General features: G+C 41.0%; 1 protein-coding gene across 2 annotated transcripts in view; it reads left to right on the top strand.

Annotated features, from left to right (window-relative positions):
• The window catches only part of SGCZ (sarcoglycan zeta), a 1,451,138-nt gene that overhangs the window by 828,176 nt on the left and 595,735 nt on the right, over positions 1-27,227 (top strand). The window contains exon 1 of one of the 2 annotated variants that reach the window (XM_044295685.1): positions 670-770. The exons of the other annotated variant lie outside the window; for it this stretch is intronic. Within the exon in view, the coding sequence (XP_044151620.1) occupies positions 687-770 (84 nt within the window). The 5' untranslated portion in view covers positions 670-686. Of the gene's footprint in view, positions 1-669; positions 771-27,227 lie in introns of those variants that run through there. 2 annotated transcript variants of the gene reach the window in all.

Genomic DNA, 27,227 nt, shown 5'->3' with positions numbered 1-27,227 from the left:
GAAAAGAAAATGTTTAACTATAGAAAATGTTCTAGAGTTGCCATATTTCAACATTGATAATTTACATTATATGGTGATAAATAATACAATTGATAAAGTGCACGTCTATTAGACATGATCAAAACAATTAAAGCATATACTGTGGCTGAAATCAATTTTACAGTATTCTTTTGACCACATATAGCTCACATAGTTGAGATTATGAAAGGTCAAATTTTGATATCTGACCTGTCAGGTATCTTGGATATGAATAGTGGAGGAGCAGACAAAATCTGCATTATTTATAAACAATATGGAGAATTAAATTTGGAAGAAGCACTTTTAGCAGCTGGAGACGTAATGGTCTTCTAAATGTGCTGGCTATTATCCTCAGTGTCTCAGTTAATTCTGCATCTTATAAAGCCTTGTTCTGTCTCATTTGTTCTATTTCTCTGCTATTCTTCCACAACTTGGTTTCTTTTCTTCTTCTTTAAATAATAATATATTTTCTTTTCCAGGACACTGCAAAGAACCATCTACGCTCCATGTCAAGGAACCAGTAAAGATGAAAGTTGGGAATGTTAAAATAATTCCTTGCCTACCAATCTCATTAGATAAGTATATGTAAATATATTTCATCAACTTTAATGTTCTGCTTATAAGTTTGAAAATGTTTCTTTCATGAGCAATCAGTAGCTTTCTTTTCAATGTATTTTGTTTTAGAACAAGCATCATATCTCGAATCTTCCAAAGCACCTGTGAAAAAGAAAGCTGCAATTTTATTTCAAGATGTAAGAAAAACTTTATAAATTACTGTACATTGTGTGGCAAAGATATGAAAAAAGAGTCAGTGGATTAATGATAAATGTGTGTGGATACTTTCTTGCTTTAGTCTTAGTGTATAAATTTCACTTACATCACACTCATAAGGCATTGTAATGTCAAGATTTCTTACCATTACCTGGTCATAGGTACGTCTTAAACTGAAGTTGCAAACTTAAAGGGGTTATCCGGGATTTTGATGTTGGTGGCCTATTCTCAGGATAGATCATCAATATCTGATCTGTGGGGGACCAACTCCTGGCACCCCTGCTAATCAACTGTTCAATGTGGCCATGGTTCTCCATGAGTAGTTAGGCCCCTTACTAGGACAGTGACCTCATCGTACATCGTTCACATGGCCTAGGTGCAGCTCTGTCTAATCCGAATGAATGGGTCTGAGCTGCAATTACCAAGCACAGCAACTATTCAATGAATGGTGCTGTGCTAGCAAGCTGTGAGTAGAACAAAGACCTCCCTGGATCTTGGGTGGGCACCGCAGTGTTTTCAAACAGCTGATCGTCAGGAGTGCGCCGAGTCAAACTAGTGCAGATCTGATATTGATGACCCATTCTGAGGAAAGGCAATCAATATCAAAATCCATGATCAACCCTTTAAGATAAGCATTAAATAATAAACCTCTATGAAGACCTATTTTATGATTCACACCATTTCTACATTTTATTTAGTTTTCTTTGTTTACATATATGAAAGCAGTTACAATGTTTTTGCTGTAAAGACTTTTGCTGCTGATACCCAAACTTTGACTATGCATGTGGAGCTACACTTCTGGGTAGCGGCACATTCATAGTCACTGCTCCAGGAGCAACAGCAGAGCCTCTGTGTTTGTGCAGCTATGTGGAGCAGCAGCATAGGTGTGAAAATCTGTAATTAAATATGAGGCATAGCACTCCTAGTGTAAGAGGTTTCAATACAGGATGGGTTGAAGAGTAATTGGATGCATGCATTTTGTGGTTGTACAATGGGAAACAACACCATACATAGCAAGATATCAAGTAAGACTGCCATGTGTCCGTGGATCCACACACCAGGCACAGTGGTTGGAGAAGTCAATAAAGCAATATGATCCGTTAATTGTGACTGTGCTGCCAGGAACAAGCATTCAACAGAGAGATGGTTCCAGAGGTTTTCTTTATTTGAACTATGTGTGGCCCCACAATGCCTAGTCCAAATAAAGAAAATATCTGGAGCTGTCTCTCTGCTGACTACAGCGGAGTTCATGGTTGTCTCAATGACTCCACATTGCCTGGTCTTGTGGCTTCAAAATAAGCCTAAATCATCATGCCTCCTGTACTGAGTTTGACAGTATGAGGTGTTCTGATATGCTATGTTTGTTCCAATCCTGTCTGCCCTAAAAACATTGTTCCAAAAGTCGTTCAGTTTTTTTCAGATGCAACTTTGCAAACTTAAGCCATGCTATTTATTATTTTTAGAAAGAAGAGGCCTTCTCCTGACAACCCTTTCAAACAAGCCATACTTGTTTAGTCTTTTTTTATTTAATGTTCATGAACTTGAAAATTTATGATGCTAACTGAGACCCATAGAGTCTTAGAAGTAGCTCTGTTTTTTTTTTTTGTAATTTCTTTGAGCATTGCTTCGTCTGACATTTTGGGTCAATTTTCTGGGGCATTCATTCTTGGGAAGATTGTTTGCTATCTTGAATGTTTTCCACTTGTGAATGATCTTTCTCACTGCATTATAATAGACTTCAAATTGTTTGGAAATGACTAGAGATGAGTGAAGTTAGCAAAAATTTGATTTGGCTGCTTTGCCGAAGTTCACAAAGAAATTAGATTTTTGATTAATCAAATTCCATTGCATTGCAGCAGACAAAATGACGGGAATGGCGATCACACCACCCCCGTCATTGAACCTCTCAGATGCTGCATTCAACCCTGAATGCGGCACCTGACAGTCACATTAAGCCCTTTCAGGGGTTATTTAGGGATTAAAAAAAAAAGAACGCCTGGCCAATGTGATGACGTGGGGAAGTCATACAGCAGTACTCAATATTTTGCTCATTTTCTTCAATCAAGATGGCAAATGCATGAGGTGAGTATGTATTTTTTGTTTTTTACTGCCATTTCAGGAAAAATGTATTCATTACCATGAAGCACAAGGAAATTCGACTTTGTGTCAAATCATATTTTCCCTGAAATTCGGATAAATTTGTTTTACCCATCACTGGAAACAGCCATATAACTCTTCCCATAATTGTTAACATGCAAATTTTGATTTTCATGCCCCAATTGAAATAAATTCTATGATACATCTGTGGGGTCAAAATGATCACCAGACCCTTATATTAATTCAAAGGGAGGGGTAGTTTCCAAAATTGGCCTTTTTGGGGTATTTTTTTTTGCAAACCTGAAAAGGTCTTCTCTAGTTTCCTAAGACAAATATTTTATGCATTTTCTCTCTTCTCCCTTCCATCTTTTAAGCTCTTGAATGAATGACAGCAAAATCAAACAATGTCAGATGGCGGGACGTAGGTGACTCTGGGGGGCAGAGAGGGGCCTCAGAAATGCGACCTGCAGACATCTGTTTGCCAAAAGCTGCTATGTATACAGTTTCCTGGTAATAAAGTAATTTGGCCTCCCTTTCAGCAACTAGAAAACATTATGCCATATTGCTTTGATAGCAAGGGTCTAAAAGTATGGCTATCCAGTAATCATCAGATTGCTTCATGTGAATGATACACCTGTTATTACATAGTCATGCAGGCATACAGCTGGCCAAAATTTTGGCCAGTGTGCCTGAGGACCTAGTTCTTTCTGGCTCTGACCCCACTAAGATGATTGGCTATTGTGGCTGGTGTCATTGTCTTCATTATAATCAATATCCTGCTCCTCCACTACCGCCTCCTCCTCCAGTAGCAGCTCCTCATTCTCCAATTCCTACTCCATGAGACCTTCTCCATGCGGATCTCCAACAGCTACGGGTTAGCCGGCAAGATGCATTGCACGACTAAATTTATCATGTTTGCCATGCAAGGAGCATGTGTTATTTCCCCCAAAGGCAGCTCTGTCACGATTTTACTGCCATTGTTACTGACCACCTTGCCTAGTTGGAGTTGGTAGGGAAACAGCCAGCGGAATGTTTGCTGCTTAATGCACTTTCGCAAGTGATTATCTGTGTGGCTACTCTTCCCCACATCGATCAGCTCTAAAAAGCCATGGCAACTCTTCACTTTAAACATATGATAGGAGGTAAGGGGCGGGAGAGTGACACTCCGCCCTGCTTCTGTTAGGGAAGGGAGGTTGTCCATGGAGGAGTACGTGGAGGAGACCGATAAGCGCCTGGTGTGGGAACCAGACCTAGACACACTTTGAGATGTCAATAAAAACTCTTGGTTTTGCCTCACTGCTGCCGCAAAAGACGTTGACACTGGCTACAAGTGCCACTACTACTACAATGGCTGGTGCTGATACTGCTAAACACATACTGATCCAAATAAACGCAGAGCGAAACAAACGCCCGGTATAATCGCTGTCCTAGAGCAATTACGTATATCAAAGCAAAGCTAAACTCAGAACAGCATAGTTTAAACAAGTACAAAAACTTTTATTGGACTTACATTAGTTAAAACATACATATCCATATATATAAATAAGCAGCACCAAACCACACAGGATAACATTTGCAGGTCTGTTGTAAGAAAAATAACAATGAATAATCCCAGACTGTGCAGAGTATATTCATACACAGCCAGCAGTCAATACAATATAAAGTGCATAGTGCCAATTGTAAACAATGACCAAGGGAAAATACATAGATGAATACAGACCAAGTCCTCCCGGATCCCTACACGTGTTTCGCGTTTTGCTTCCTCAGGGGATATTGATGGTGTGTGTTGCCTGTTCCTATATAGTCTGCCAATTGATTAGAACAAAGATCACCTGAACTTCAGGTGAAAACCAAAAACCGGAAGTGAGGTGCGCTCCACGCTGGAACGCACCACCACTTCCGGTTCGGTCGGTGTCCAGACACCCAATGTCACCACAGATAACCGGTGGACCCAAAGTATAACTTGTCCCAGCGTCTACCTAAGAAGATCTGTCTCTCCAGGTGCCTGGTATTCGAAATGTGAGAGGAGGCAGCAGGCAAAGATGTGGGGAAGGCCGCTCCACATACAGGAACCGGATGTCTAACATGCGGTCCACGGTGGAACGCATCGGCCGCATCAAGCCGGCATAGCCACCTCCCACATCTCTGCCCAGAATGATGTCACCTCACATGGATACCTCCGGCTTGCAATGCGTTTCACCCTGGAACACAAACAAGACCTCCACTTCCTAGGTCGCTCGGGGGTCAGTTCAATAGCCGGTTCGTTTAATCCTGGGACTCTAATGAAGTACATGGGGTATATCTATGTATATGGACATTCAGCTCAAAATAGCACTATATGTACCTTAGGAGACATCCCTAGATATGACAACAGGGGAATATAGAGTACATTTCAAGATGTCATTAAACAATCAATATGCGAATATTGTACATTAACAATTCATAAATACATGTCACAGCAGGCAGGGGAAGTCCAATATTGACTGGCAAAATAATAAGTGATTAAAAAAGTGGAAAAGAAACAAATAATAATAAATAAAAACGTGATACATGCGAACAAAATAAAAGAGTGATAAAGTGATCGGTGAAATAAAGTGAAAAAAGTGAAAGTGGAAGAGAAAGGGTTTATTATTATGAACATACATATATAATTAGAATAATTCCAATTCATAATATGTATCACAAGTGTAAACACCCCTATTAAAATGAGATCAATTAGTGACTCCTCATTAGATACCGCAGAATCATTATCCACTCTGTTTGTTTTCTGTGATTATCGGAGCCCTTCCTGTGCTCCACATGTGTAGTACTCATATTAGTGCTTCTTATTAGACCATTCTTCAATAGACCAAGTTTTCCACGCCTCAACAGATGTTCCTATCCACCATACATACATATATCAAAGCGGGCAGCCTCACGAAATAACGACCAAATAGTATAATCCTATCAAAGCAGAAAAGAACAAAATTAAAAAACATAAAACCATATATTAAAAAGGTCAGAGGGATACACACCACTTAGACCTACAGAGGATTTCACAGAAGAGATTACTGATATACATTATTAACCTAGCCTAAAAATGGCGAAAAACTTAGGGCCTCATTTAGGCCAAATGGTATGACAGTATTCAACTCAAAAATCCATTTGACCTCCTTTTGGGCAAGGACTTTCTTCCAGTTACCCCCCCTCCCACCTATCAAAACCCTATCAATGCCTCTTACCTTTAAAAGGGAGGCGTCACAGTTGTGATGGGTCTTGAAGTGTCGGGGGACCGTTTTCAAGCTCTGAACGTCATCTTCCTCCTTTGCTCCCAGAATTCCAAGCACGTGTTCTCGTGTCCTTCGTCTCAGCTGTCTCGATGTCATTCCTACGTAGGACAGATTACAGGGACAGGTGGCAACATAGATGACCCCCAGTGTAATACATGAGATCGTGTGTGTGATCTCGTAGTTTTTACGTCCGGTGGAATCTGTGAAAGAATTTGTACACAGAATATTGGGACATGCCACACATTTTCCACACGGACGACATCCCCATTTGGGGCCCTTAGAGCCAAAGAGATTCCCTGTGATCTTACCCTCGTAATGACTGTGGACTAAAATGTCCTTTAAATTCTTTTCTCGTCTGAAGGTTAGGGAGGGATGATGTGGTACATAACTCCGTAAGGTATGGTCCAATCTTAGTATATTCCAGTGTTTCCGTAAAACGGAAGTAAGTTCTACATGTCCAGAGTTATATGATGTAATAAATCTAACCACTTTACTCCCCTTTACCTGTTTTGCCCCTTCCAATAATTTCGATCTTTTGCTATACTTAGCTCGCAGGTACGCCTTCCTCACCGAGCTATCACTGTATCCGCGATCTTTAAATCGTTTGGCTAGATCCGTTGACCGTTTTTCAAAATCCTCATCCCTAGAGCAGATTCTTTTCAGCCTCAAAAACTGTCCTGTGTGGCTTTGTGCTGCTAATGTTATCCTGTGTGGCTTTGTGCTGCTTATTTATATATATGGATATGTATGTTTTAACTAATGTAAGTCCAATAAAAGTTTTTGTACTTGTTTAAACTATGCTGTTCTGAGTTTAGCTTTGGTTTGATAAACACATACTGACTATCGAATGAAGAGAGGTTTTATTTTGCACTATTCTGTTTTTCGTAAGCATTTTATTATAAGGCCTACAAATGAAAAGTCATGCATTTCTGATAAATAAAAAGTAACAGGTTTTAAACATACAGATGATTTAATGGTACTAGCAAAATTTGCAAGTGTTTTTCAGTTTTTTCTGTAATTTAAAGACAGTAGTTCATTTGACTAGAAACTCTGCTGCAGTAATGCCTCCAGTAACACTATTATAGTTTGCGTTATTGATGCATTAATGCATTCACTTCAATGGTATAGCTCCCTCCTATTCAAGTGGAGTGTGTGGCGTATTTTTTATTACACTGCTCACCACTGCATGTGCTATGACACACAGGTAAACAGTGAAGAGAAGCTAGCACTCATACAAGTGCTGCTTCTCTTCATATAGCTGATTGGTGGGGGTGCTGGGAATCCCCCACCCTGCTGACTTGATATTGATGACTCTAAGGATAGGTCATCAATATAAACAAAAAGACAGCCCATGTAAATCTGGATATATATTCTAAGGCACTCTATTATCATCTTAAATTCTACAAAATGAAAGAAATTTAATATGAGGATAGTTTTTATCATTCTATCTTTTTAAAACAAAAAAGGCTTTACTTTTTTGTGCCATTTTTAAACCCAAACATAACTTATTCACGCCTGGGGAACTAAAGCTGTTGATACACAGTAGACTAATTTTGTCTACAGTGGTTTGGCAGTGCTGACAGCTATATTCAGCAGTACTAACCATCTAATGTGTATGGGGACTTCACAACACCTTTCCTGATCTCAGATGTCAGGGGCAAGAAGGATTGGACTGCTGGAGTTCAATATGCTGATCCTTTAGTTTTCAGAGAAGGTACCGATGAGTCCACCCATACCTTAACATTAATTATTATAAGGACTCCAAATTCTCATAAAACTATTTCAGTGCAATATTACAACATGCTAGCAAAACTCTTGACAGACTGATGCAAAATACAACAGCTAAGGCTACTTTCACACTTGCGCTTGATCGGATCCGTTCTGAACGGATCCGATCATATTAATGCAGACGGAGGCTCCATTCAGTACGGATCCGTCTGCATTAATAACTTTAAAAAATTTCGCAAGTGCGCAAGTGTGCAAGTAGCCTGCGCGGATCCGTTCAGACTTTTAATGTAAAGTCAATGGGGGGCGGATCCGCTTGAAGATTGAGCCATATGGTGACATCTTCAAGCGGATCCGTTCCCATTGACTTACATTGTAAGTCTGAACGGATCCGCACGCCTCCGCACGGCCAGGCGGACACCCGAACGCTGCAAGCAGCGTTCAGCTGTCCGCCTGTCCGTGCGGAGGCGAGCGGAGCGGAGGCTGAACGCCGCCAGACTGATGCAGTCTGAGCGGATCCGCTCCATTGAGACTGCATCAGGGCTGGACGGCTGCGTTCGGGTCCGCTCGTGAGCCCCTTCAAACGGAGCTCACGAGCGGACACCCGAACGCTAGTGTGAAAGCAGCCTAAATTGATACACATAGATACTGTAACATGCTGGCTGTTAAAGTACTGGAGGAGGTATTAATTTCACCCAGAATGCTCAGACAGGTGATTTAAAAACATCTATGAAATCTGGGTAGTTTCAGCAAAGTGTAGTTTGTTGAGTCATTTTTCTTTAAAGGGTTTCTGTCATCAGAAATAACGTTATGTAGCTGACTGACATTAGCAATGTGCTAATGTCAGCAGTACATAACAGTATGCTTTATAACTCTCAGACTCCTGCCGTTCTCTTAAAATAAAGACTTAAAAAATATGCTAATGAGCCTCTCGGTGCTATTAGGGCATTGCTTCAGCACCTAGAGGCTCGGTCAACTCACCCTTTGGCACGCCCATGTACACTTGATTGACTTTCGAGTTCTCCTCATTGTCCCATAAATCCTGCACCTGTGCCGCCCATTTATTATTTGGCGCAGGCACAGTGAGTGAAGCCGGCAGCAGGACCGCGTCCTTCACTCACTGTGCCTGCGCCGAATACTAAACAGACAGCGTAGGAGCAGGATATACGGGGACAATTAGGAGAACTAATCGTCCCGTAAGACCTTTAAAAATGCAAAACACTGGATTCTTTTTTCCGGGTGACACCGGAGAGACAGATCCAGTGTTTCAATGCATTTGTTAGATGGATCTGCACCTGGATACGTAAACAAATGCCATCCATTTGCACACAAATTTCCGGATCCAGTAGGCAGTTCCGGTGACGGAACTGCCTCCCGGATCTTCACAACGCAGGTGTGAAATTACCCTTAATAAAACAAAAATATAAATTTACGCAGATGAGCTGGCTGTCATTTTCCTGCCAAAAGAATTCAGTTTCTGTTCTGCTGGAGATGAGTTTTCTTGAGTGGAAAAGGATATAATGGCTATACATATGATAAAACCAAAATACTTAATAAATAAATAAAAAAAATCAAATTGTTCTCGTGGTAAAAATTATTAAAGAGTGAAAAAATATCTTGGCCTTTCATCTTTATAAACCAACTTTTTGCATTACTACATTTTGTTCTGGATAATTTTGTCAAACTTTGATACACTGTGGACTAGCGATGAGCAAAGTTATCAAAAATTAGATTCAGCTGCTTCACTGAATTTCACAAAGAAATGTGACAAATTACTTCAGGAGCATCAGGAGAAGGCCACCGAGTGGCACACTGACACAGTCTGGTGGAGGAGGCCGCAGGGTGGCACAATGGTAGAGTGTGGAGGTGGTGGCAGCAGCAGCATCAGGAGACCACAGAGTAGCAAGGTGACATAGTGTGGAGGTGGCAGCAGCATGAGGAAGCCACAGCATCAGGAGTCCATAGAGTGGCACGACGATGAGAGATTGTGCAGGTGACAGCAGCATGAGGAGGCCAGGCACAGAGTGGCCACTTCATCTATTCATTTATAGGGAATATAGAACAGAACAGAAGGTTACAATTTCTTCACTTTATAAAGTGTTGTTAAAACACGATTTAATAATACACGTTCTCTGGCACAAAAGGTTTGGCAAATTGATTGAGCAACCAATAAATGTTTTCCCTTCTATGTACTGTATGTATGACCCAATATCAAAACAATTGGAACCAATAATAGAGAATATATGGATCAAAGTTTAAACAAACCGCAATTCCACCACTCAATATATATTCAAATAATCATAATTTTTATTAAACATTTCATAATTACAAAAATCTGGCTTTGCATAATTAAGAACATTTAAAATCTCATGGGCTTCAGGTGTATGGTAACATTAATTCATCTATATAAAGTGCAAGTGCAAAGATATATCCATGGGGTAGTATAGACAGTGCATATACTGTATATGGTGTTATTACTGACCACAGAATAGAAATAGAGTACCAATATTGCTGCTACTAATGTCATGCAACAATTAATTGTACACAGTCAGAAAATTATACCATGCTATGCCAAAATAACATTAAAGTTAGCATAATGCAGTGCATACTGACCCAAATGTAAACACTACCACCGCAAATTGATTGTCCGTGAATTTCCCTCGAAGATTGGGATAAGATATTGGCAAATTTAAGTTTACTTTCTTATAATTTTATTCAAGTTTTGGTTCAATTTAATATTCAATATTGAATACATTTAATAATGAAAAGTAAGTGTTGCCTAAGACAGGAGTGAATCCGCCAGTCCTCTGTTTATTCAACGACGTAGTTACGATGGAGAAAGCATTCCAAAAAAACAATTTCTCTCCACCTGGAGACGAATCCTGTCAAAATTGATGCAAGTGCGGTATCGGCTGCTCATTGACCCAGATACTTCTGTTGGAAACTGCCCTGCATAAACACGCCTCTAGTAGCTGCAGACAATGAGAAGACAAAGCGTCAAGATAGCTTTGAGCCCGGAAGAGTCACGAAGTTCATCAAGATACATCACTAAAGATTTTACCGTATATAACTGCAGTGCTGAACACTAAATAACATTTGTTTTTCGATGGAAATACGTCAATAAAGATTTTACCGCATATAACTGCAGCGCTGACCACTGAATTAATTTAGTTTTTCGATCAAAATACTTCAATAAAGATTTTACCGTATATAAATGCAGAGCTGAACGCTGCATAAAATATTATATATATAAGCTAACTAACTATCTATCTAATGTAATGACAAAGGCAAGCAGACAGCAAAGCAATAATACTGCTGTCTCACTCAGATCTGCAAAATACTGCATGCAAGGGCTGGTGGGGAGGTTCTTATATAGTAAGAGGTAGGCAACTTTCCTATTGGCTGCTAGGCATGTTGCTAAGCTCAGACAAAGACATTGCAGCCTTCTCATTGGCCCACAAGCAAGAAGGGAGGTTACTGATAAAAAAAAAAATCTAGAATATTCGAAATTACGAATATATATCACTATATTCTAAATATTCGCAAATTCTCGAAGTGCCAATATTCGCGATTAACCTCTTACGGACACAAGGCGTACAGGTACGCCCTGATGTCCTGGTACTTAAGGACACATACGTACCTGTATGCCCTGTGTATTTCAGATTACTGCCGCACGGTGGGCAGTGATCGGAACTGGGTGCCTGCTGAAATAAATCAGCAGGCACCCTAGGTCAATGCCGTGGGGGGTCCGTATCGATGATCGCTGCGGATTAACCCCTTCTATGCTGCTACAGCGACATAGAAGGGGTTTGTGTTTGAGGGAGCCCATCGAGTCCCCGCGCTGCTGTGGCAGGGACTCGATGTCTCAGAAGGCAGCCCGATGCCGTGCAGAGGCTGCCCAAAGCCTTGCATGGCATTGGGAACTGCCTTTTACAGGAGCCGAGGAGATCCAGCCTCAGGCTGGGTCTCCTAGGCAACCTGTTTGTGTACTACTCACTGTAGTACACGAACAGGCAATGCATTACAATACAAATGTATTGTGATGCATTGCAGAGAGGATCAGACCCCCAAAAGTGACCATCAGAAAAAAGTTAAGAAAAAAAGTAAAAAAAAGTTTTTAATGAAATTAATAAAGCAATAAAATTAATAAAGAAAAAAAAGAAGAAAAAAAACACCACTTTCCGTTTATTTTATAACAGAAAAAATAAAATAAAACAAATATTAGGTATTTACGCATCCATAATGACCGGCTCTATTAATATATCACATAATCCACCCTGTCCGATAAATACCATAATAAATAAAAATAAAAACGGTGTAAAAAAAAACATTTTAGTCACCTTACATCACAAAAAGTGCAACACCAAGTGATCAAAAAGGTGTATGCACCCCAAAATAGTACCAATCTTACAGTCACCTCCTCATCCCACAAAAAATGAGCCCCTACCTAAGCCAATCACCCAAAAAATCTAAAAACTATGGCTCCAAATTTGGAGACACTAAAACATCATTTTTTCTGTTTAAAAAATGCTGGTATTGTGTAAAACTTAATAAATACTAAAATATATACATATATGGTATCACCGCGTCTGTAAGAACCTTCTCTATAAAAATATCGCATGACCTAACCCCTAAGGTGAATACCGTTAAAAACAAAAATGGTTTCAAAAATGCAATTTTTTGTCACCTTACATCACAAAAAGTGTAATAGCAAGCGATCAAAAAGTCATACTCATCCCAAAATAGTGTCAAAATAGTGTCAAGCAAAAATCATGATTTTTTTTTGTTTAAAAAATGAAATCATTGTGTAAAACTTACATAAATATAAAAAAGTTGACATATTAGGTATCACCACGTCCGTAAGAACCTTCTCTATAAAAATATCACAAGACCTAACCCCTCAGGTGAATACCGTAAAAAAAAAAAACGGTGTAAAAAAAAAGCTATTTTTTGTCACCTTACATCACAAAAAGTGTAATAGCAAGCGATCAAAAAGTCATACGGACCCAAAATATGGCCATTCAAACCGTCATCTCATCCCGAAAAAAATTAGCCCCTACACAAGACTGTCGCCATAAAAATAAATAAAACTATGGCTTTCAGAATGTGGAGACACTAAAGAATAATTTTTATTTTTTAAATGCTTTGTTATGTAAAACTGAAACAAATATTTGGTTTTGTCGCGTTGTGACAACCCGCTTTATAAAGATACCACATGATCTAACCTGTCAGATGAAAACGGTGCCAAAACAGCTATTTCTTGTTACCTTGCCTTACAAAAAGTGTAATATAGAGCAACAAAAATTCATATGTACCCTAAAATAGTACTAAAAAAAACTGCCACCCTATTCCGTAGTTTCCAAAATGGGGTCACTTCAGGGGAGCTTTAAATGGGACATGGTGTCAAAAAAATAGTCCAGCAAAATCTGCCTTCCAAATGGCATTCCTTTCCTTCTGCGTCCTGCCATGTGCCCGTACAGCAGTTTGCGACCACATATGGGGTGTTTCTGTAAACTAGAGAATCAGGGCCATAAATATTGAGTTTTGTTTGGCTGTTAACCCATGCTTTGTAACTGGAAAAAATGTATTCAAATGGAAAATCTGCCAATCCTGGACATTCTTAGGGTGTCTTGCAGATGGGTGTAAGACTCCAGGAACCGCTTGACCACCAGATTGAACATGTGCGCCATGCAGGGCACATGTCTCAGCCCTCCTTGACGCAGTGCTGACACCATGTACTTCCCGTTGTCGGTTACCATGGTTCCGATTTTTAGTTGTCGTGGAGAATGCCAGGATTTGATTTCTTGAGGAAGGACACAGAGCAGTTCCTCCCTTGTGTGACTCTGTTCGCCCAGGCAAACTAGGTGTAGAACAGCGCAACACCGCCGTGCTCTGCACATATGGCATGCTGGAGGAGCACTGTGAATTGTCCCTGCAGTGGAGTCTGAGGACACGGTGGAGGATGAGGAGGCAGAGTCCTAAATTGTCTCAGGACCAACAGCGTGAGAATGTGGAGGTGGAAGCGGCATCACCTGGACAAGTTGCTGGTTTGGCTGAGCAGCAACCACATTCACCCAGTGGGCCGTAAAGGACATATATTGTCCTTGACCGCAGTTACAGCTCCACACATCTGCGCTGCTGTGCACTTTGGCAGACACTGACAGGCTCAATGACTGGCCCTCCTTCTGTTCTATATGTGTGTTCAGGGCTGGTACTGCCATTTGGCAAACATATGACAGCTTGGGACTCTCCACCTTGGCTCAGCACAAGCCATCAGTGCTTTGAAAGGTGCAGAGTCCACCACTTGGAAAGGGAGGGACTGCAGCAGCAGCAAATTGGCCAAGAGCATGTTCAGCTTCTGCACCGTTGGATGAGTGTACGCATACTGTTGTCTCTTGGCAATTGCTTGGGCGATCGATTGCCGATGCAATGACTGACAAGGAGGGTGAGGAGCAGGAGCATCAAGAGGATCAGTAGATGATGGGAAGGACAGACAGCTTCGGCTAAGTTGGTGGAGCCTTGACTGCCTAAAATCGGGTGCGTGCCACTGTCGGGTGCGTGCCACTGGGTGATGCAGCGGTTGCTGCAGCAGGGTGGACCACCATATTGGATCCACGGTTCTCCCAGGCCACATTTTTGGGTGACGCTGCATATGCTGACACAGGGCCGTGGTGCCAGCTTTGGTACCCTGGCCCCGCTTCACCTTCTTCCCACAAATTCGGCAAATGGCCATGTTCACCTCCTCCGGCAGCTTAACAAAAAACTGCCACACCGCCGAGTAGGTGATTTTACCCCCAACACTCCGCATGGACTGACTGCTACAACCACTTCCACTGTGAACACCTGCACCACTACTTTCCGGGCAGGTAGGCTCCTGGGAAGCGGGAGGTCTACCACAGGCATGTTTGGCTCTCGACCTTTCACTGCTGCCACCCTGCTGACTCCCGGCCATGCTACTGACTTGCTGGCTCCACCGCTGCTCACCCATAAGCTGCCATCCTCTTCTCCCAATGATGATGAAGCCCCTTGGTCACTCGGTTCCCAATTGCGATCGGCTACATCATCATCGAGTTCTGTCTGCACGTCACTGATTTCCTACTCAACAGTTTCTCAGTCAGGAGCCTGACCGCTCACAACACCAGCTCCCACGCCACTCTCATCATCGCTACTTGCTCGCCTATTGGAGGAAGCGGCGGATGTCTCCTCCACATCTTGGCTGGTCAATAGCTGCTAACTGTCCTTTAGTAGCCCGTCCACGCTGTATAGTAGAGCTGAGCCTACATCATATTATACTTCTCTGGCTGAGGAAACAGAAAAGGACAGAGGCACATTGAGGACTGGTGATGGCACAGGGCTTGCTCTTGAGCCATGTCAACTAAGGGTTGTGTCTGATGAACCCACCAACTCTTGGCTGTGGGTGTCTGATGTCATTTGGGACGAATTGGATGATCGAGTTATCATTCAAGAACAGCTGGGTTGCTGGTCAAGACACTGTTCTGCGATCTGTGCCTGCGCCAGAAGCATTTAGGCCTCTACTCCTCCCCTTTGCATGGCCTGGCACTTCTCTGTCTGACATACTGTTAGATCAAATAAGTAAATAAAAAGGAAATTAATACACCCCAAAAAGGCTGTAATTTTGTCACTTCACCACACAACGGCAAATAATATTTTTTTTGCCACTAATACATGCCAAAAAGGGCTGTCGTTTTCTCACCTCACCACACAATGGCTAATAAGCCCTTTTTTCCCCCCACTAATACACGCCAAAAAAAGCTTTTAGATTATATAACTGCACAGCTGAATGGCAAAAAATATTTTTTTTGCCACTAATACAAGCCAAAAAGACTTTAGAACATATAACTACAATGCTGAACGTGGAATAATACATTTTTTTGCCACTAATACATGCCAAAAAGGCTGTAGTTTTTTTACTTCACCACACAACAGCTAATAAGCCCTTTATTTTTCCCACTAATACACTCTAAAAAAGGCTTTAGAACATATAACTACACCGCTGATTGGCAAATAATACTTTTTTTGCCACTATTACATGCAAAAAGGGCTGTAAATTTGTCACTTCACCACACAACTGCTAATGAGCCCTTTTTTTGCCACTAATACACGCCAAAAAAGGCTTTAAAAGATATAACTGAACCGCTGAACGGCAAATAATACTTTTTTTGCCACTAATACATGCAAAAAGGGCTGTAAATTTGTCACTTCACCACACAACTGCTAATGAGCCCTTTTTTGCCACTAATACGCGCCAAAAAAGGCTTATAGAACATAAAACTGCACGACTTAAGGGCAAATAATACTCTTTTTTGGCCACTAATACACTCCAAAAAAGACTTTACAACATATAACTGCACAGCTGAACGGAAAATAATACTTTTTTTGCCAATAATACACGCCAAAAAAGGCTTTAGAAGATAAAACTGCACTACTGAACGTCAAATAACACTTTTTTTTGCCACTAATACACGCCAAAAAGGGCTATAATTTTCTCACTTTACCACCAGCTTTAGAACATATAACTGCACTGCTGAACGGCAAATAAGCCCTTTTTTCTATCAAATATTTAGAGAGGCTCAACCAGCAAACTACTGGAGCTCAGCTTCAGTTACCAGCTGAAAAAGGGAATAAATCAATAATAATATAGGCTGGCTCACAGTATTTTTGCATAAAAGTTTTATTAATAAACTAAACAAACTAACTTTATGTCATCATGTCAGCATACATATATAAATGTAAAATTAGGTAATTATGTGCGGAGCTCACGCACAGACTTGAATAGCTGGAGTACTCCTAAGTATAGGACCAAATGGCTATAGTGAGGCTGCAAGGAATAATTACTTAGACCGCTTGAGTGTCCAGGACATAGATATCAATTTGCCAGATAGTTGAAACAAAGTTGAAACAAAGTTGCAGCAACGATTCCAATGCGTCCTTGCTGTAATTCTCACAAGAAAGGTTTCTCTATTCAAGTGTCCTGTATCAGGTCAGGACCGCACTTGTTTGGCAATGTTCCACTTACTTTTAACTTTTAACTTGCAACGCAAGACCTCAGACCCGTTCGCTCACTCAGCGTCCCACGTGTCCAGCCAGGTAGTTAATCGCTGGTGAATGACGTAGGTACCTGTGGCCGTCAAGCACACGGAAGCTGGTTAAGCTGAGCTGAGCTGGTGTTTAGCTGGGCCTGTCTGTCCGGCAGTAGTGGATGCAACAAGGTTCAACCTTAAACTTGCGATGGTATTGAATATAACAGCATAAGTTTAGTCCATTTTGTAGATGGTTGGTGGATGCAAAAAGCCTTTCAAGTGGTATATAACGTCTTCAAATCCTTATGGAAGTTGCAAAGGTTGAAAATTAAAGAAAGTCCTTTTCTTGCGTATTTAATGAAAAACCGCACCTGTAGCCTTGGTCTCTATACGCACTAGACGCGTTTCGGAAACAAGTTCCTTCCTCAGTAGACAATCATAGAATGCTGCATGTAGACACAAAACTTGACTTAAAGGGATTCTGTCACCTCCCCTCAGCCAAAAAACGATTTAAAAGCAGCCATGCAGCACAGCTTACCTGGATTAGGCTGTGCTGTTTTATCTTGAAATCCGTCCAGCAGTTACTTCAAAAAACGACTTTGATCAATAAGGAAATGCGTCCTGAAGGTGCCCAGAGGGGCGTTTTTTTCTTCCTAGTGAGCCCAGTACCGCCCCTCTTTCAGTGCCCAGCCCGCCTTCCTTGTATTTTCTAACCGCCGCCCCCAGCCTGCCACAGCCTCCCCTCCCTCTCCTCCCCCTCCCTCACGCCGAACGAAGTCTCGCACAGGCGCAGTACCCACTGAGGGCTGCGCCTGTGCGATCATCAGGAGACTGAGGGCGGCAGCTTCATCTTTGTCACTGGGCATGCGCCGAGCCCAGTGACGTCCGATGCTCGCTCTTCCCTCAGTCAGCAGGGAAGAGCGAGCATCGGACGTCACTGGGCTCGGCGCATGCCCAGTGACGAAGATGAAGCTGCCGCCCTCAGTCTCCTGATGATCGCACAGGCGCAGCCCTCAGTGGGTACTGCGCCTGTGCGAGACTTCGTTCGGCGTGAGGGAGGGGGAGGAGAGGGAGGGGAGGCTGTGGCAGGCTGGGGGCGGCGGTTAGAAAATACAAGGAAGGCGGGCTGGGCACTGAAAGAGGGGCGGTACTGGGCTCACTAGGAAGAAAAAAACGCCCCTCTGGGCACCTTCAGGATGCATTTCCTTATTGATCAAAGTCGTTTTTTGAAGTAACTGCTGGACGGATTTCAAGATAAAACAGCACAGCCTAATCCAGGTAAGCTGTGCTGCATGGCTGCTTTTAAATCGTTTTTTGGCTGAGGGGAGGTGACAGAATCCCTTTAAATACCCTTTTTGGGGTTAATATAAAATGTGGATCGGATTGTGGACTGGGCTGATTACACAGTCTCAATCAACATCTTCACAATATATACAATAGATTTCCACAGATTTAGTACAATATATATCTTGCTATCATATTTGTATATACATGTGTAAGATCCCTATTAAATATACGGAATAGTTATAACATATACTGAATTATATTAAAAAATTTAAATTATAGTATTGAAAGGTCCAATAAAAAACATGGATTGGACTGTGAATTAAGCTGCTCTTATGACTACAGCTTTCTTCATGTATTACATTAATCAATACATTTCAGGACATGTTTACATTAATCAAAAATGGAAATAAAATGGAAATAAAATACATAAAAAAAAAAAAAAATATAAAATCTATAAAGTTTGTTAGACATATATAAAAAACATGTAAATATAAATACATATAAATAAAAAACATAAAAATTATTAAAACATAAAAATTATCGCATGCTGGGATATTTGATTGTGGCATTGAGGAGAGAAGGGAAGGGATGCAGGAGGGGTCAGTGCGTTGAAAAACAGCCCGGCACTGACTCCCCATGTAAACCAACCCATCTCTCCTAGAGGAATCCGAAAATTTCAATCTCCGAGTTGAGACCCTGTGGCATCAAGGACCCAAACTCGAATATTTTCTTGGATTCTAATCTAGACATTTCATGACAAAATTTCTTTTATTTCCCATTTGAAGTTGTTGGACGTTGACACTATTTGTTTTGTGTTTTTATCGAAGTGTGTCTGTCTGCAAATCTTTTATAGGTGTGGTTGCTGTCAGAATTGCAGACAGACACACTTCGATAAAAACACAAAACAAATAGTGTCAACGTCCAACAACTTCAAATGGGAAATAAAAGAAATTTTGTCATGCAACAGCAAGTCAGTAATTTATATCATTCAGTGCCCATGCCCAAAACAGTACATTGGTCGCACAAAAAGGATATTCAAGACCAGAATATCTGAACACATCAATAATATTAAAAAACAATCTGAAACGCATCCTCTATCCAAACATTTTAAACTATTCCATGCAGGTGATCCAAGTAAAATGAGATATATGGCCATCCAATCTGTAAAACAAGACTGTAGAGGAGGAGATTTTGTGGCTAAAATGTCTAGATTAGAATCCAAGAAAATATTCGAGTTTGGGTCCTTGATGCCACAGGGTCTCAACTCGGAGATTGAAATTTTCGGATTCCTCTAGGAGAGATGGGTTGGTTTACATGGGGAGTCAGTGCCGGGCTGTTTTTCAGCGCACTGACCCCTCCTGCATCCCTTACCTTCTCTCCTCAATGCCACAATCAAATATCCCAGCATGCGATAATTTTTATGTTTTAATAATTTTTATGTTTTTTATTTATATGTATTTATATTTACATGTTTTTTATATATGTCTAACAAACTTTATAGATTTTATATATTTTTTTTTATGTATTTTATTTCTATTTTATTTCCATTTTTGATTAATGTAAACATGTGCTGAAATGTATTGATTAATGTAATACATGAAGAAAGCTGTAGTCATAAGAGCAGCTTAATTCACAGTCCAATCCATGTTTTTTATTGGACCTTTCAATACTATAATTTAAATTTTTTAATATAATTCAGTATATGTTATAACTATTCCGTATATTTAATAGGGATCTTACACATGTATATACAAATATGATAGCAAGATATATATTGTACTAAATCTGTGGAAATCTATTGTATATATTGTGAAGATGTTGATTGAGGCTGTGTAATCAGCCCAGTCCACAATCCGATCCACATTTTATATTAACCCCAAAAAGGGTATTTAAGTCAAGTTTTGTGTCTACATGCAGCATTCTATGATTGTCTACTGAGGAAGGAACTTGTTTCCGAAACGCGTCTAGTGCGTATAGAGACCAAGGCTACAGGTGCGGTTTTTCATTAAATACGCAAGAAAAGGACTTTCTTTAATTTTCAACCTTTGCAACTTCCATAAGGATTTGAAGACGTTATATACCACTTGAAAGGCTTTTTGCATCCACCAACCATCTACAAAATGGACTAAACTTATGCTGTTATATTCAATACCATCGCAAGTTTAAGGTTGAACCTTGTTGCATCCACTACTGCCGGCCAGACAGGCCCAGCTAAACACCAGCTCAGCTCAGCTTAACCAGCTTCCGTGTGCTTGACGGCCACAGGTACCTACGTCATTCACCAGCGATTAACTACCTGGCTGGACACGTGGGACGCTGAGTGAGTGAACGGGTCTGAGGTCTTGCGTTGCAAGTTAAAAGTTAAAAGTAAGTGGAACATTGCCAAACAAGTGCGGTCCTGACCTGATACAGGACACTTGAATAGAGAAACCTTTCTTGTGAGAATTACAGCAAGGACGCATTGGAATCGTTGCTGCAACTTTGTTTCAACTTTGTTTCAACTATCTGGCAAATTGATATCTATGTCCTGGACACTCAAGCGGTCTAAGTAATTATTCCTTGCAGCCTCACTATAGCCATAGCCATTTGGTCCTATACTTAGGAGCACTCCAGCTATTCAAGTCTGTGCGTGAGCTCCGCACATACTTACCTAATTTTACATTTATATATGTATACTTACATGATGACATAAAGTTAGTTTGTTTAGTTTATTAATAAAACTTTTATGCAAAAATACTGTGAGCCAGCCTATATTATTATTGATTTAAGCCTTTTTTTCCCCACTAATAGAAGCCAAAAATGGTTTTAGAACATATAACTGCATCGCACAAGGGCTAATAAGATGTATAAATATTTCCTAGTAATACACCCTGTTAATGGCTGTATCACACAGCACTTGCACCCCAATAAAGAGAACGGTTTGCTGGAATTACAGAGGTATCATCTATTGCAAACCTGAAAGCAGCAGTATAATTGCATTTTGGATCCCCAGTCAGTGCAGCAAGGTGTAATAGGATTGTTCCTATTACCCAGGCTGTACCCTCCCCTATTGGACCCTGCTCTGCTTCAATACTGTGTAATAATTCCTCCCTATCCTTTCCCTACACTTTTAATGCTCATTCCCTGAACTTCTATTCAGCAAAATAAAAGTTTTCAAGTCTTTCCTAGCACTTCTCCTAGTGCCTGCTGACGTCTCTCCCTGCACTAAGTACACTGGAAAATGGCTGAATCCAAGATGGCTGAGGCTATTTAAAGGGCTGTAACATCACAGGGCTGGCTGCTGATTGGCTGCATGCATGGCATTGTGGGTGATCCCTCGTTCCCAGAGTTCTTTGCTCCATGTCCTAAAAAACAACGAAGAGTGAGGAAATTTGGATTCGGTGCAAATCAAATTTTTCCTGGAATTCGGATTGAATTCCACTTCGTCAACTTCGATTCGCTCATCTCTAATTTTAAGCTTGTATAATGGACACTTTTGTGTTTCAACATATCTCTTATCACTAGACTGTGCCTATTGACATCTCAGTTTATTTTTTACATATGTACACTAACACGGATGCTATGCTATTATGTATGAGGTGTTCCAGTGTCTGATGAAAGCCTTTTAGGCTGAGAACATTTAGTGTACTGGGAGTTCTCACAATAAAAGATGGAGTAAACTATCACTTGCATCTTACTCTGAGTCCAGAAGTCTTCTTACTTTTACTAATATGGAGCTCAAAATCCCTTTTTATATCTAAATTATAAAATTCTGACTATAATATGTTGCCACTAGGAGGAGCTCATTTCATATCACTTACTGTATATACAGTTATCATCATATTCAGTTGAGACTTAATACATTTAATGGAGAGATAGTTGTGTGGCTGGAGTGACTCTCTGGGAAGTCAGTGGCTGCCAGTTAGGCCCTCAACCCCAACATACGATGTACACTAAATTTTGTAGGAAGCCAATTTATGCCTATCTGTATATTGTTTTGGAGTAACAATTGGCACAAGGACACTTTACGTTTAATTCTGCAGTAATAGTGTCACCTATTGTTTGTTTTTAGAATGATAATTCATTTTAGATCATTTGTAACTTTCTACAGTGATTTCCCACAATGCAGTCTGGTAAATGTTTTTATTATTTGCCTATTTTGATGCACTTAGCTGTTAAAAATGCTTGACATTTTCCTTTGTTTCCGATCAGTGAACAGTTGCTTAACCACACTTAATCTTCATAAAATCTTTCTTCACAGACTTTTGTTTCAATCTGCAGTTTTATTTTACTTTGAATTCTCTTTACTACCTTTCCATTCTGAATGGATATTACTGTGTTAAGATATACAGATAGCATGCCCCATTAAATTACAAGTGCATATCAGTTTTACTCCATTGAAAAGATTTCCGTGTTGAAAGATGCTCATATTTGGTTTTCTAAAATGTATTCTGTGAGATACAAATTAAAGATACCTGTGCTGAAGAAGGTTTTATATGTTTCAACGCAACAGAATAAATGAGTATATTGTGGTGAAGCAAAGAGACTGCGACGGAGGTTTAACTCCTTAACAGCTTAATGGCTATGATTGAGCAGAGCTGTCATTGCTGTCAATATTTTGCAAATAGTATTGTGACTGCAAAGACTTTATAAACCATGCTATATAGTACATACTCGCATCTGTAAGCATCAGCAGAATTGCACATTTTCTATACGTTTCATTCTTTTTAAGGTCTTTAGTGCATGTACATTTATATGGGGATTGTGAAATATATACCATACTTGTATATAGACTTCTATTGACCCAATGTAAGGCAAAGTGTGTGCTTTTTGCATAGTTTTGGACAGTATGTGTAAGCACATCATAGTCAATAGAGATGAGCGAATTTCTCAAGAATTTGATTCGGTCATTTTGCCGAATTTTCCACAAAGATTTGATACGATCCAAATGTATTTGTGACGAATCACATTAAAAAAACCTTATTTCCTGGCTGCAGAGAGCCTGGATAGTGGTGCAGAACATTGTGCCTTGCAGAAACCTGCATAGGGAGTCTGCTGTGGTAGTGAAATGGTAGTGAATATGGTATGGTAGTGATAACAGGAGTTGCTCTTATAATCACTTCACACTTCACTTATTTGGACAGTTATGGAGCCAAAACTAACCAAATAACTCAAGTGAGCACTAAGCTTTAAAGGTCAAAATTAGTGCCAGGTATAAAGAACCGTGGTCCAAGATTCTAGTGTAACGTAAAATAATGCACTCCTTTTACACCGTCGTGAGTTGATTCCAGATAGATGTCTTCAGAACCTGTATTATTAAATGCTTATACAAGTAGAGCCCTTCCTGACAGAGTGGAGAGAGTGTTAGCAGTACATTACGTCTGTTGAGCATCTGCCTTCACTTGGTCAGCAATCCATCAGTATTGCTAAGGTCAAAAAAAAATACAGGAGTGGATCCAAAACAGAGATGACAGATTAATGGAATCTTTGCATGTCTTCTGTGCTTTGTACCCCACTCATGCTTTTGGCTACCAAAGCATAAGCTAATTCTGATGCAAACTATGGACCATGTCATACAGACCTTACAGCTGCTACATAAACAGACATGTTGTTTGTCTCATTTTTCCTTCCTTCTGACAGATCAGAAGAAGGGTCAAATAAATGCAATAAAAGCAACTTGGCCAGGAGCACATTCAGCTTCTGCTCTGTTGGATGAGTGCACGCATACTGTTGTCTCTTGGTAATTGCTTCGGTGATCGGTTGCTGACAAAATGACTGATGAAGAGTATAAGAACAAGGAGCAGAAGCATCAGGACAAGTAGATGATGGAAAGGACAGGAAGCTCCCTTTGCCTGAGGTGGTGGAGCCTTGACTTGCGAAAAGGGGTGTGGACCCCTGGGTGATGCGGCAGTTGCTGTGGCAGGCTGGATCCCTACATTAGGACCACTGTTCTCCCAGGCCACTTTATGGTGATGCTGCATGTGTTGACTTAGGGCCGTGGTGCCAACATTGGCACTCTAGGCATGCTTCACCTTCTGCCCACAGAATCAGCAAATGGGCATTTTTACCTCCTCCGGCTGCTTGACAAAAATCTGCCACACCGCTGAGTATGGCATTTTCTCCCTAACACTCCATGTTGACTATCTGTTACTGCTGCCTCCATGAACCCCTGCACCGCTACTTTCCGGGCAGGTAGGCTCCTGTTAAGCGCGTGGTCTACCCTGGAATTGTTTGGCTACAGAACTCCCGCTGGTGCCATCCTGCTGACTACTGCCATGCTACCACCTTGTTGGCTCAGGCGCTGCCTAACGTGCAAGCTGCCACCCTCTTCTCCCGATGATGATGAAGCCCCTTCATCACCTGGCTCCCAATTGCGATCGGCATCATCATCAAGTACTGTCTGAACGTCACTGATGTCTTCCTCAACAGTCTCTGAGCCAGGAGCCTGACAGCTCGCAACACCAGCACCCACGCCACTCTCCTGATCACTACTTTTCCGCCTACCGGAATAAGTTGAGGAAATCTCCTTCAGATCTTGGCTGGGCAGTAGATGCTGACTACCTTCGGCATATAATTCTTCTTGAGCTATAAAAGGTCTATAAAACAATGTACGTTTACCAAGTACTAAGAAACACAATAGCAGCACTCACCATAATGTTCACTTTGCAGCTTTATTGGAAATAAAAATAGGGATCGGACACAGGCACTGCACAAAAAAAATCAGGTGACAGCTGTTTCGCGCACCTTGCGCTTGAGGTAAAGAGCTGCCTCATCCTCCTCTCCTGCTTGGCAGGGTATATGATCCTGAATAGTGATGGATGAATATCGGCCGGGACGATTCACGAACCAGTGTTCGCGTTCAAATATTCGCGAACTGCGCGTTCGCTGCAGATCCCATCGATTTTAATGGCAGGCAAACCTGAAAAACCTTCAGGTCATATTTTCAGCCACCAAATACTTAATTGATGTGCACAAATAGTCCCACAACATGGACAGTGACATACCAGAGGGGGATCAATGGCAAAAATTCCCACAAAAAATATGTATTTTAATCAGGGGCCATTTTTATGCGTCTTAAAGGGAAACTTTCCCTGCTGCAGCATAGAAAAATTGTATTTTAGGCGACGGGAGTACAGGCCCCAAATATTGGGCATTCACCTGACAGAAAATAACAAGTGATTATGTTGCTGGAGGTACATTAGACGGTCACTGGATAACAATTTTACTGTAGGCCAGTACAGGCCCCAAAATTTAGGCATTCACCTGACAGAAAAGAACAGGTGATTATGTGGCTGGAGGTATATTAGATGGTCAATGGATAACAATTTTACTGTAGGCCAGTAGTGATGGACGAACATCGGCTGGGACGATTTGTGAGCTCGAATGCGTGTTCGCTATCAAATGTTCGAGAACCACGCATTCACATTAATGGCAGGTTAACATGAAAAACCTTCAGGTCATATTTGCAGTCAGCAAACACATACTAGAAGTACACAAATAGTCCCACAACATGGACAGTGATATACCAGAGGGGGATCATTGGCAAAAATTCCTACAAAAAAATATGTATTTTAATCAGGGGCCATTTTTTATGCGTCTTAAAGGGCTTCTACCACCAGATTTTGACCTATTTAGCTGCTGACACTAGCAAATCGCTAGTGTCAGTCAGTAACTAACCGTGTTCTTTTATCAACTTTGCATCGACTATGTAACAGTGAGGAAGCCGGCACCAGGATCGTGGCATTCACTCACTGCGCCTGCGCCGAATACAGAAGGCGCGGGAATTGGTACAAAATACTTAGAAGTTTCACGTCAAGCGGGGTGGGCCGGAGAGACGCAATGGGCGGCAGAAATGGTTAGTGGAAGGAGCGTCTAGGTGCTGAAAAGACGCCCACATAGCACCTAGAGGCTCATTTGCATATCAATAAAAGTTCTTTTTAAGGTTAACGGCAGCAGACAAAGTTGATAAAAGAACACGGTTAGGTACTGACTGACACTAGCGATTTGCTAGTGTCAGCAGCTAAATAGGTCAAAATCTGGTGGTAGAAGCCCTTTAAAGGGAAACTCTCAAAAATGTGCCCTGCTGGAGCCTAGTAAAATTTTATTTCCTATCGGTTTGATGTATACAAATGTGCAGCACTCCACGTTTTTGTATCCTGCAGAGTCCATAAAAAAATGCATACGTTAACGTAATTTTTTTTTTTACCATGGAACTGTATGGTGAACGGACGCCACTGTACCGCATCAGTCTGAGGCATCTGTTAACGCATACATTTTTGATATGCATTAAATGGATTGAAAAATCAGGATGTGAACCCAGCCCTAGTGTCAGAATTAGCACCAGTACACAGCAGAGCAGCATGGCGGAGAAGGGGAGGCTGCCATGTACTGACAGAGCGCTACCTGGTTCTGGTGGTCAGGGATGAGGACTGTGTTCCCCAAGGATCATTTTCTACAGGGAAATACAGGGCACAGTATAATACACTAGAATCTATACAATATAAAAATATTAGCCCTACCCCCAAATAATAATACAATTAGGTGGTCATTTATTATTAAAAATACATCTATGTTAGGCGTATTTCTGACACAGATTGTGGCACAAAGGTCCATAACACAGCAATCTGCATATTTTTCCAGCTCATGCCAGGTCTAAAAAAAGGATGGCTTGGTCAGTGAAAGGGATACAGTTATGGCCATAGGCATTCACCTAACAGCAAATAACTTTGGATTCTGTGGCTGGAGGTACATTAGGCAGTCACAGCATAAAAATGTAACTGTCGGCCAGTATAGGCCTCAAAAATTAGGCATTCACCTGACATAAAAGGCCTTTTATACCACTATATATAGATAAGGCAAGGACCATTCTTTGTTCTAAGTGGTGGCAGATATGTGTAGGCTGGCATGAGGAAATTCAATTACACATTCAATTACACATGGTCATCACAGGTGTTGAATTCCTCTGAGATCAATGCCTCATTACATTTTTTTAAATGTGAGGTAGTCCACACTGTCGTGAGCTAGGCAAGTCAACTTATCG

This window comes from Bufo gargarizans, chromosome 1 (genome assembly GCF_014858855.1).
Source record: "Bufo gargarizans isolate SCDJY-AF-19 chromosome 1, ASM1485885v1, whole genome shotgun sequence".
Taxonomy (NCBI): domain Eukaryota; kingdom Metazoa; phylum Chordata; class Amphibia; order Anura; family Bufonidae; genus Bufo; species Bufo gargarizans.
This window is presented reverse-complemented; position numbering and strand designations above follow the sequence as displayed.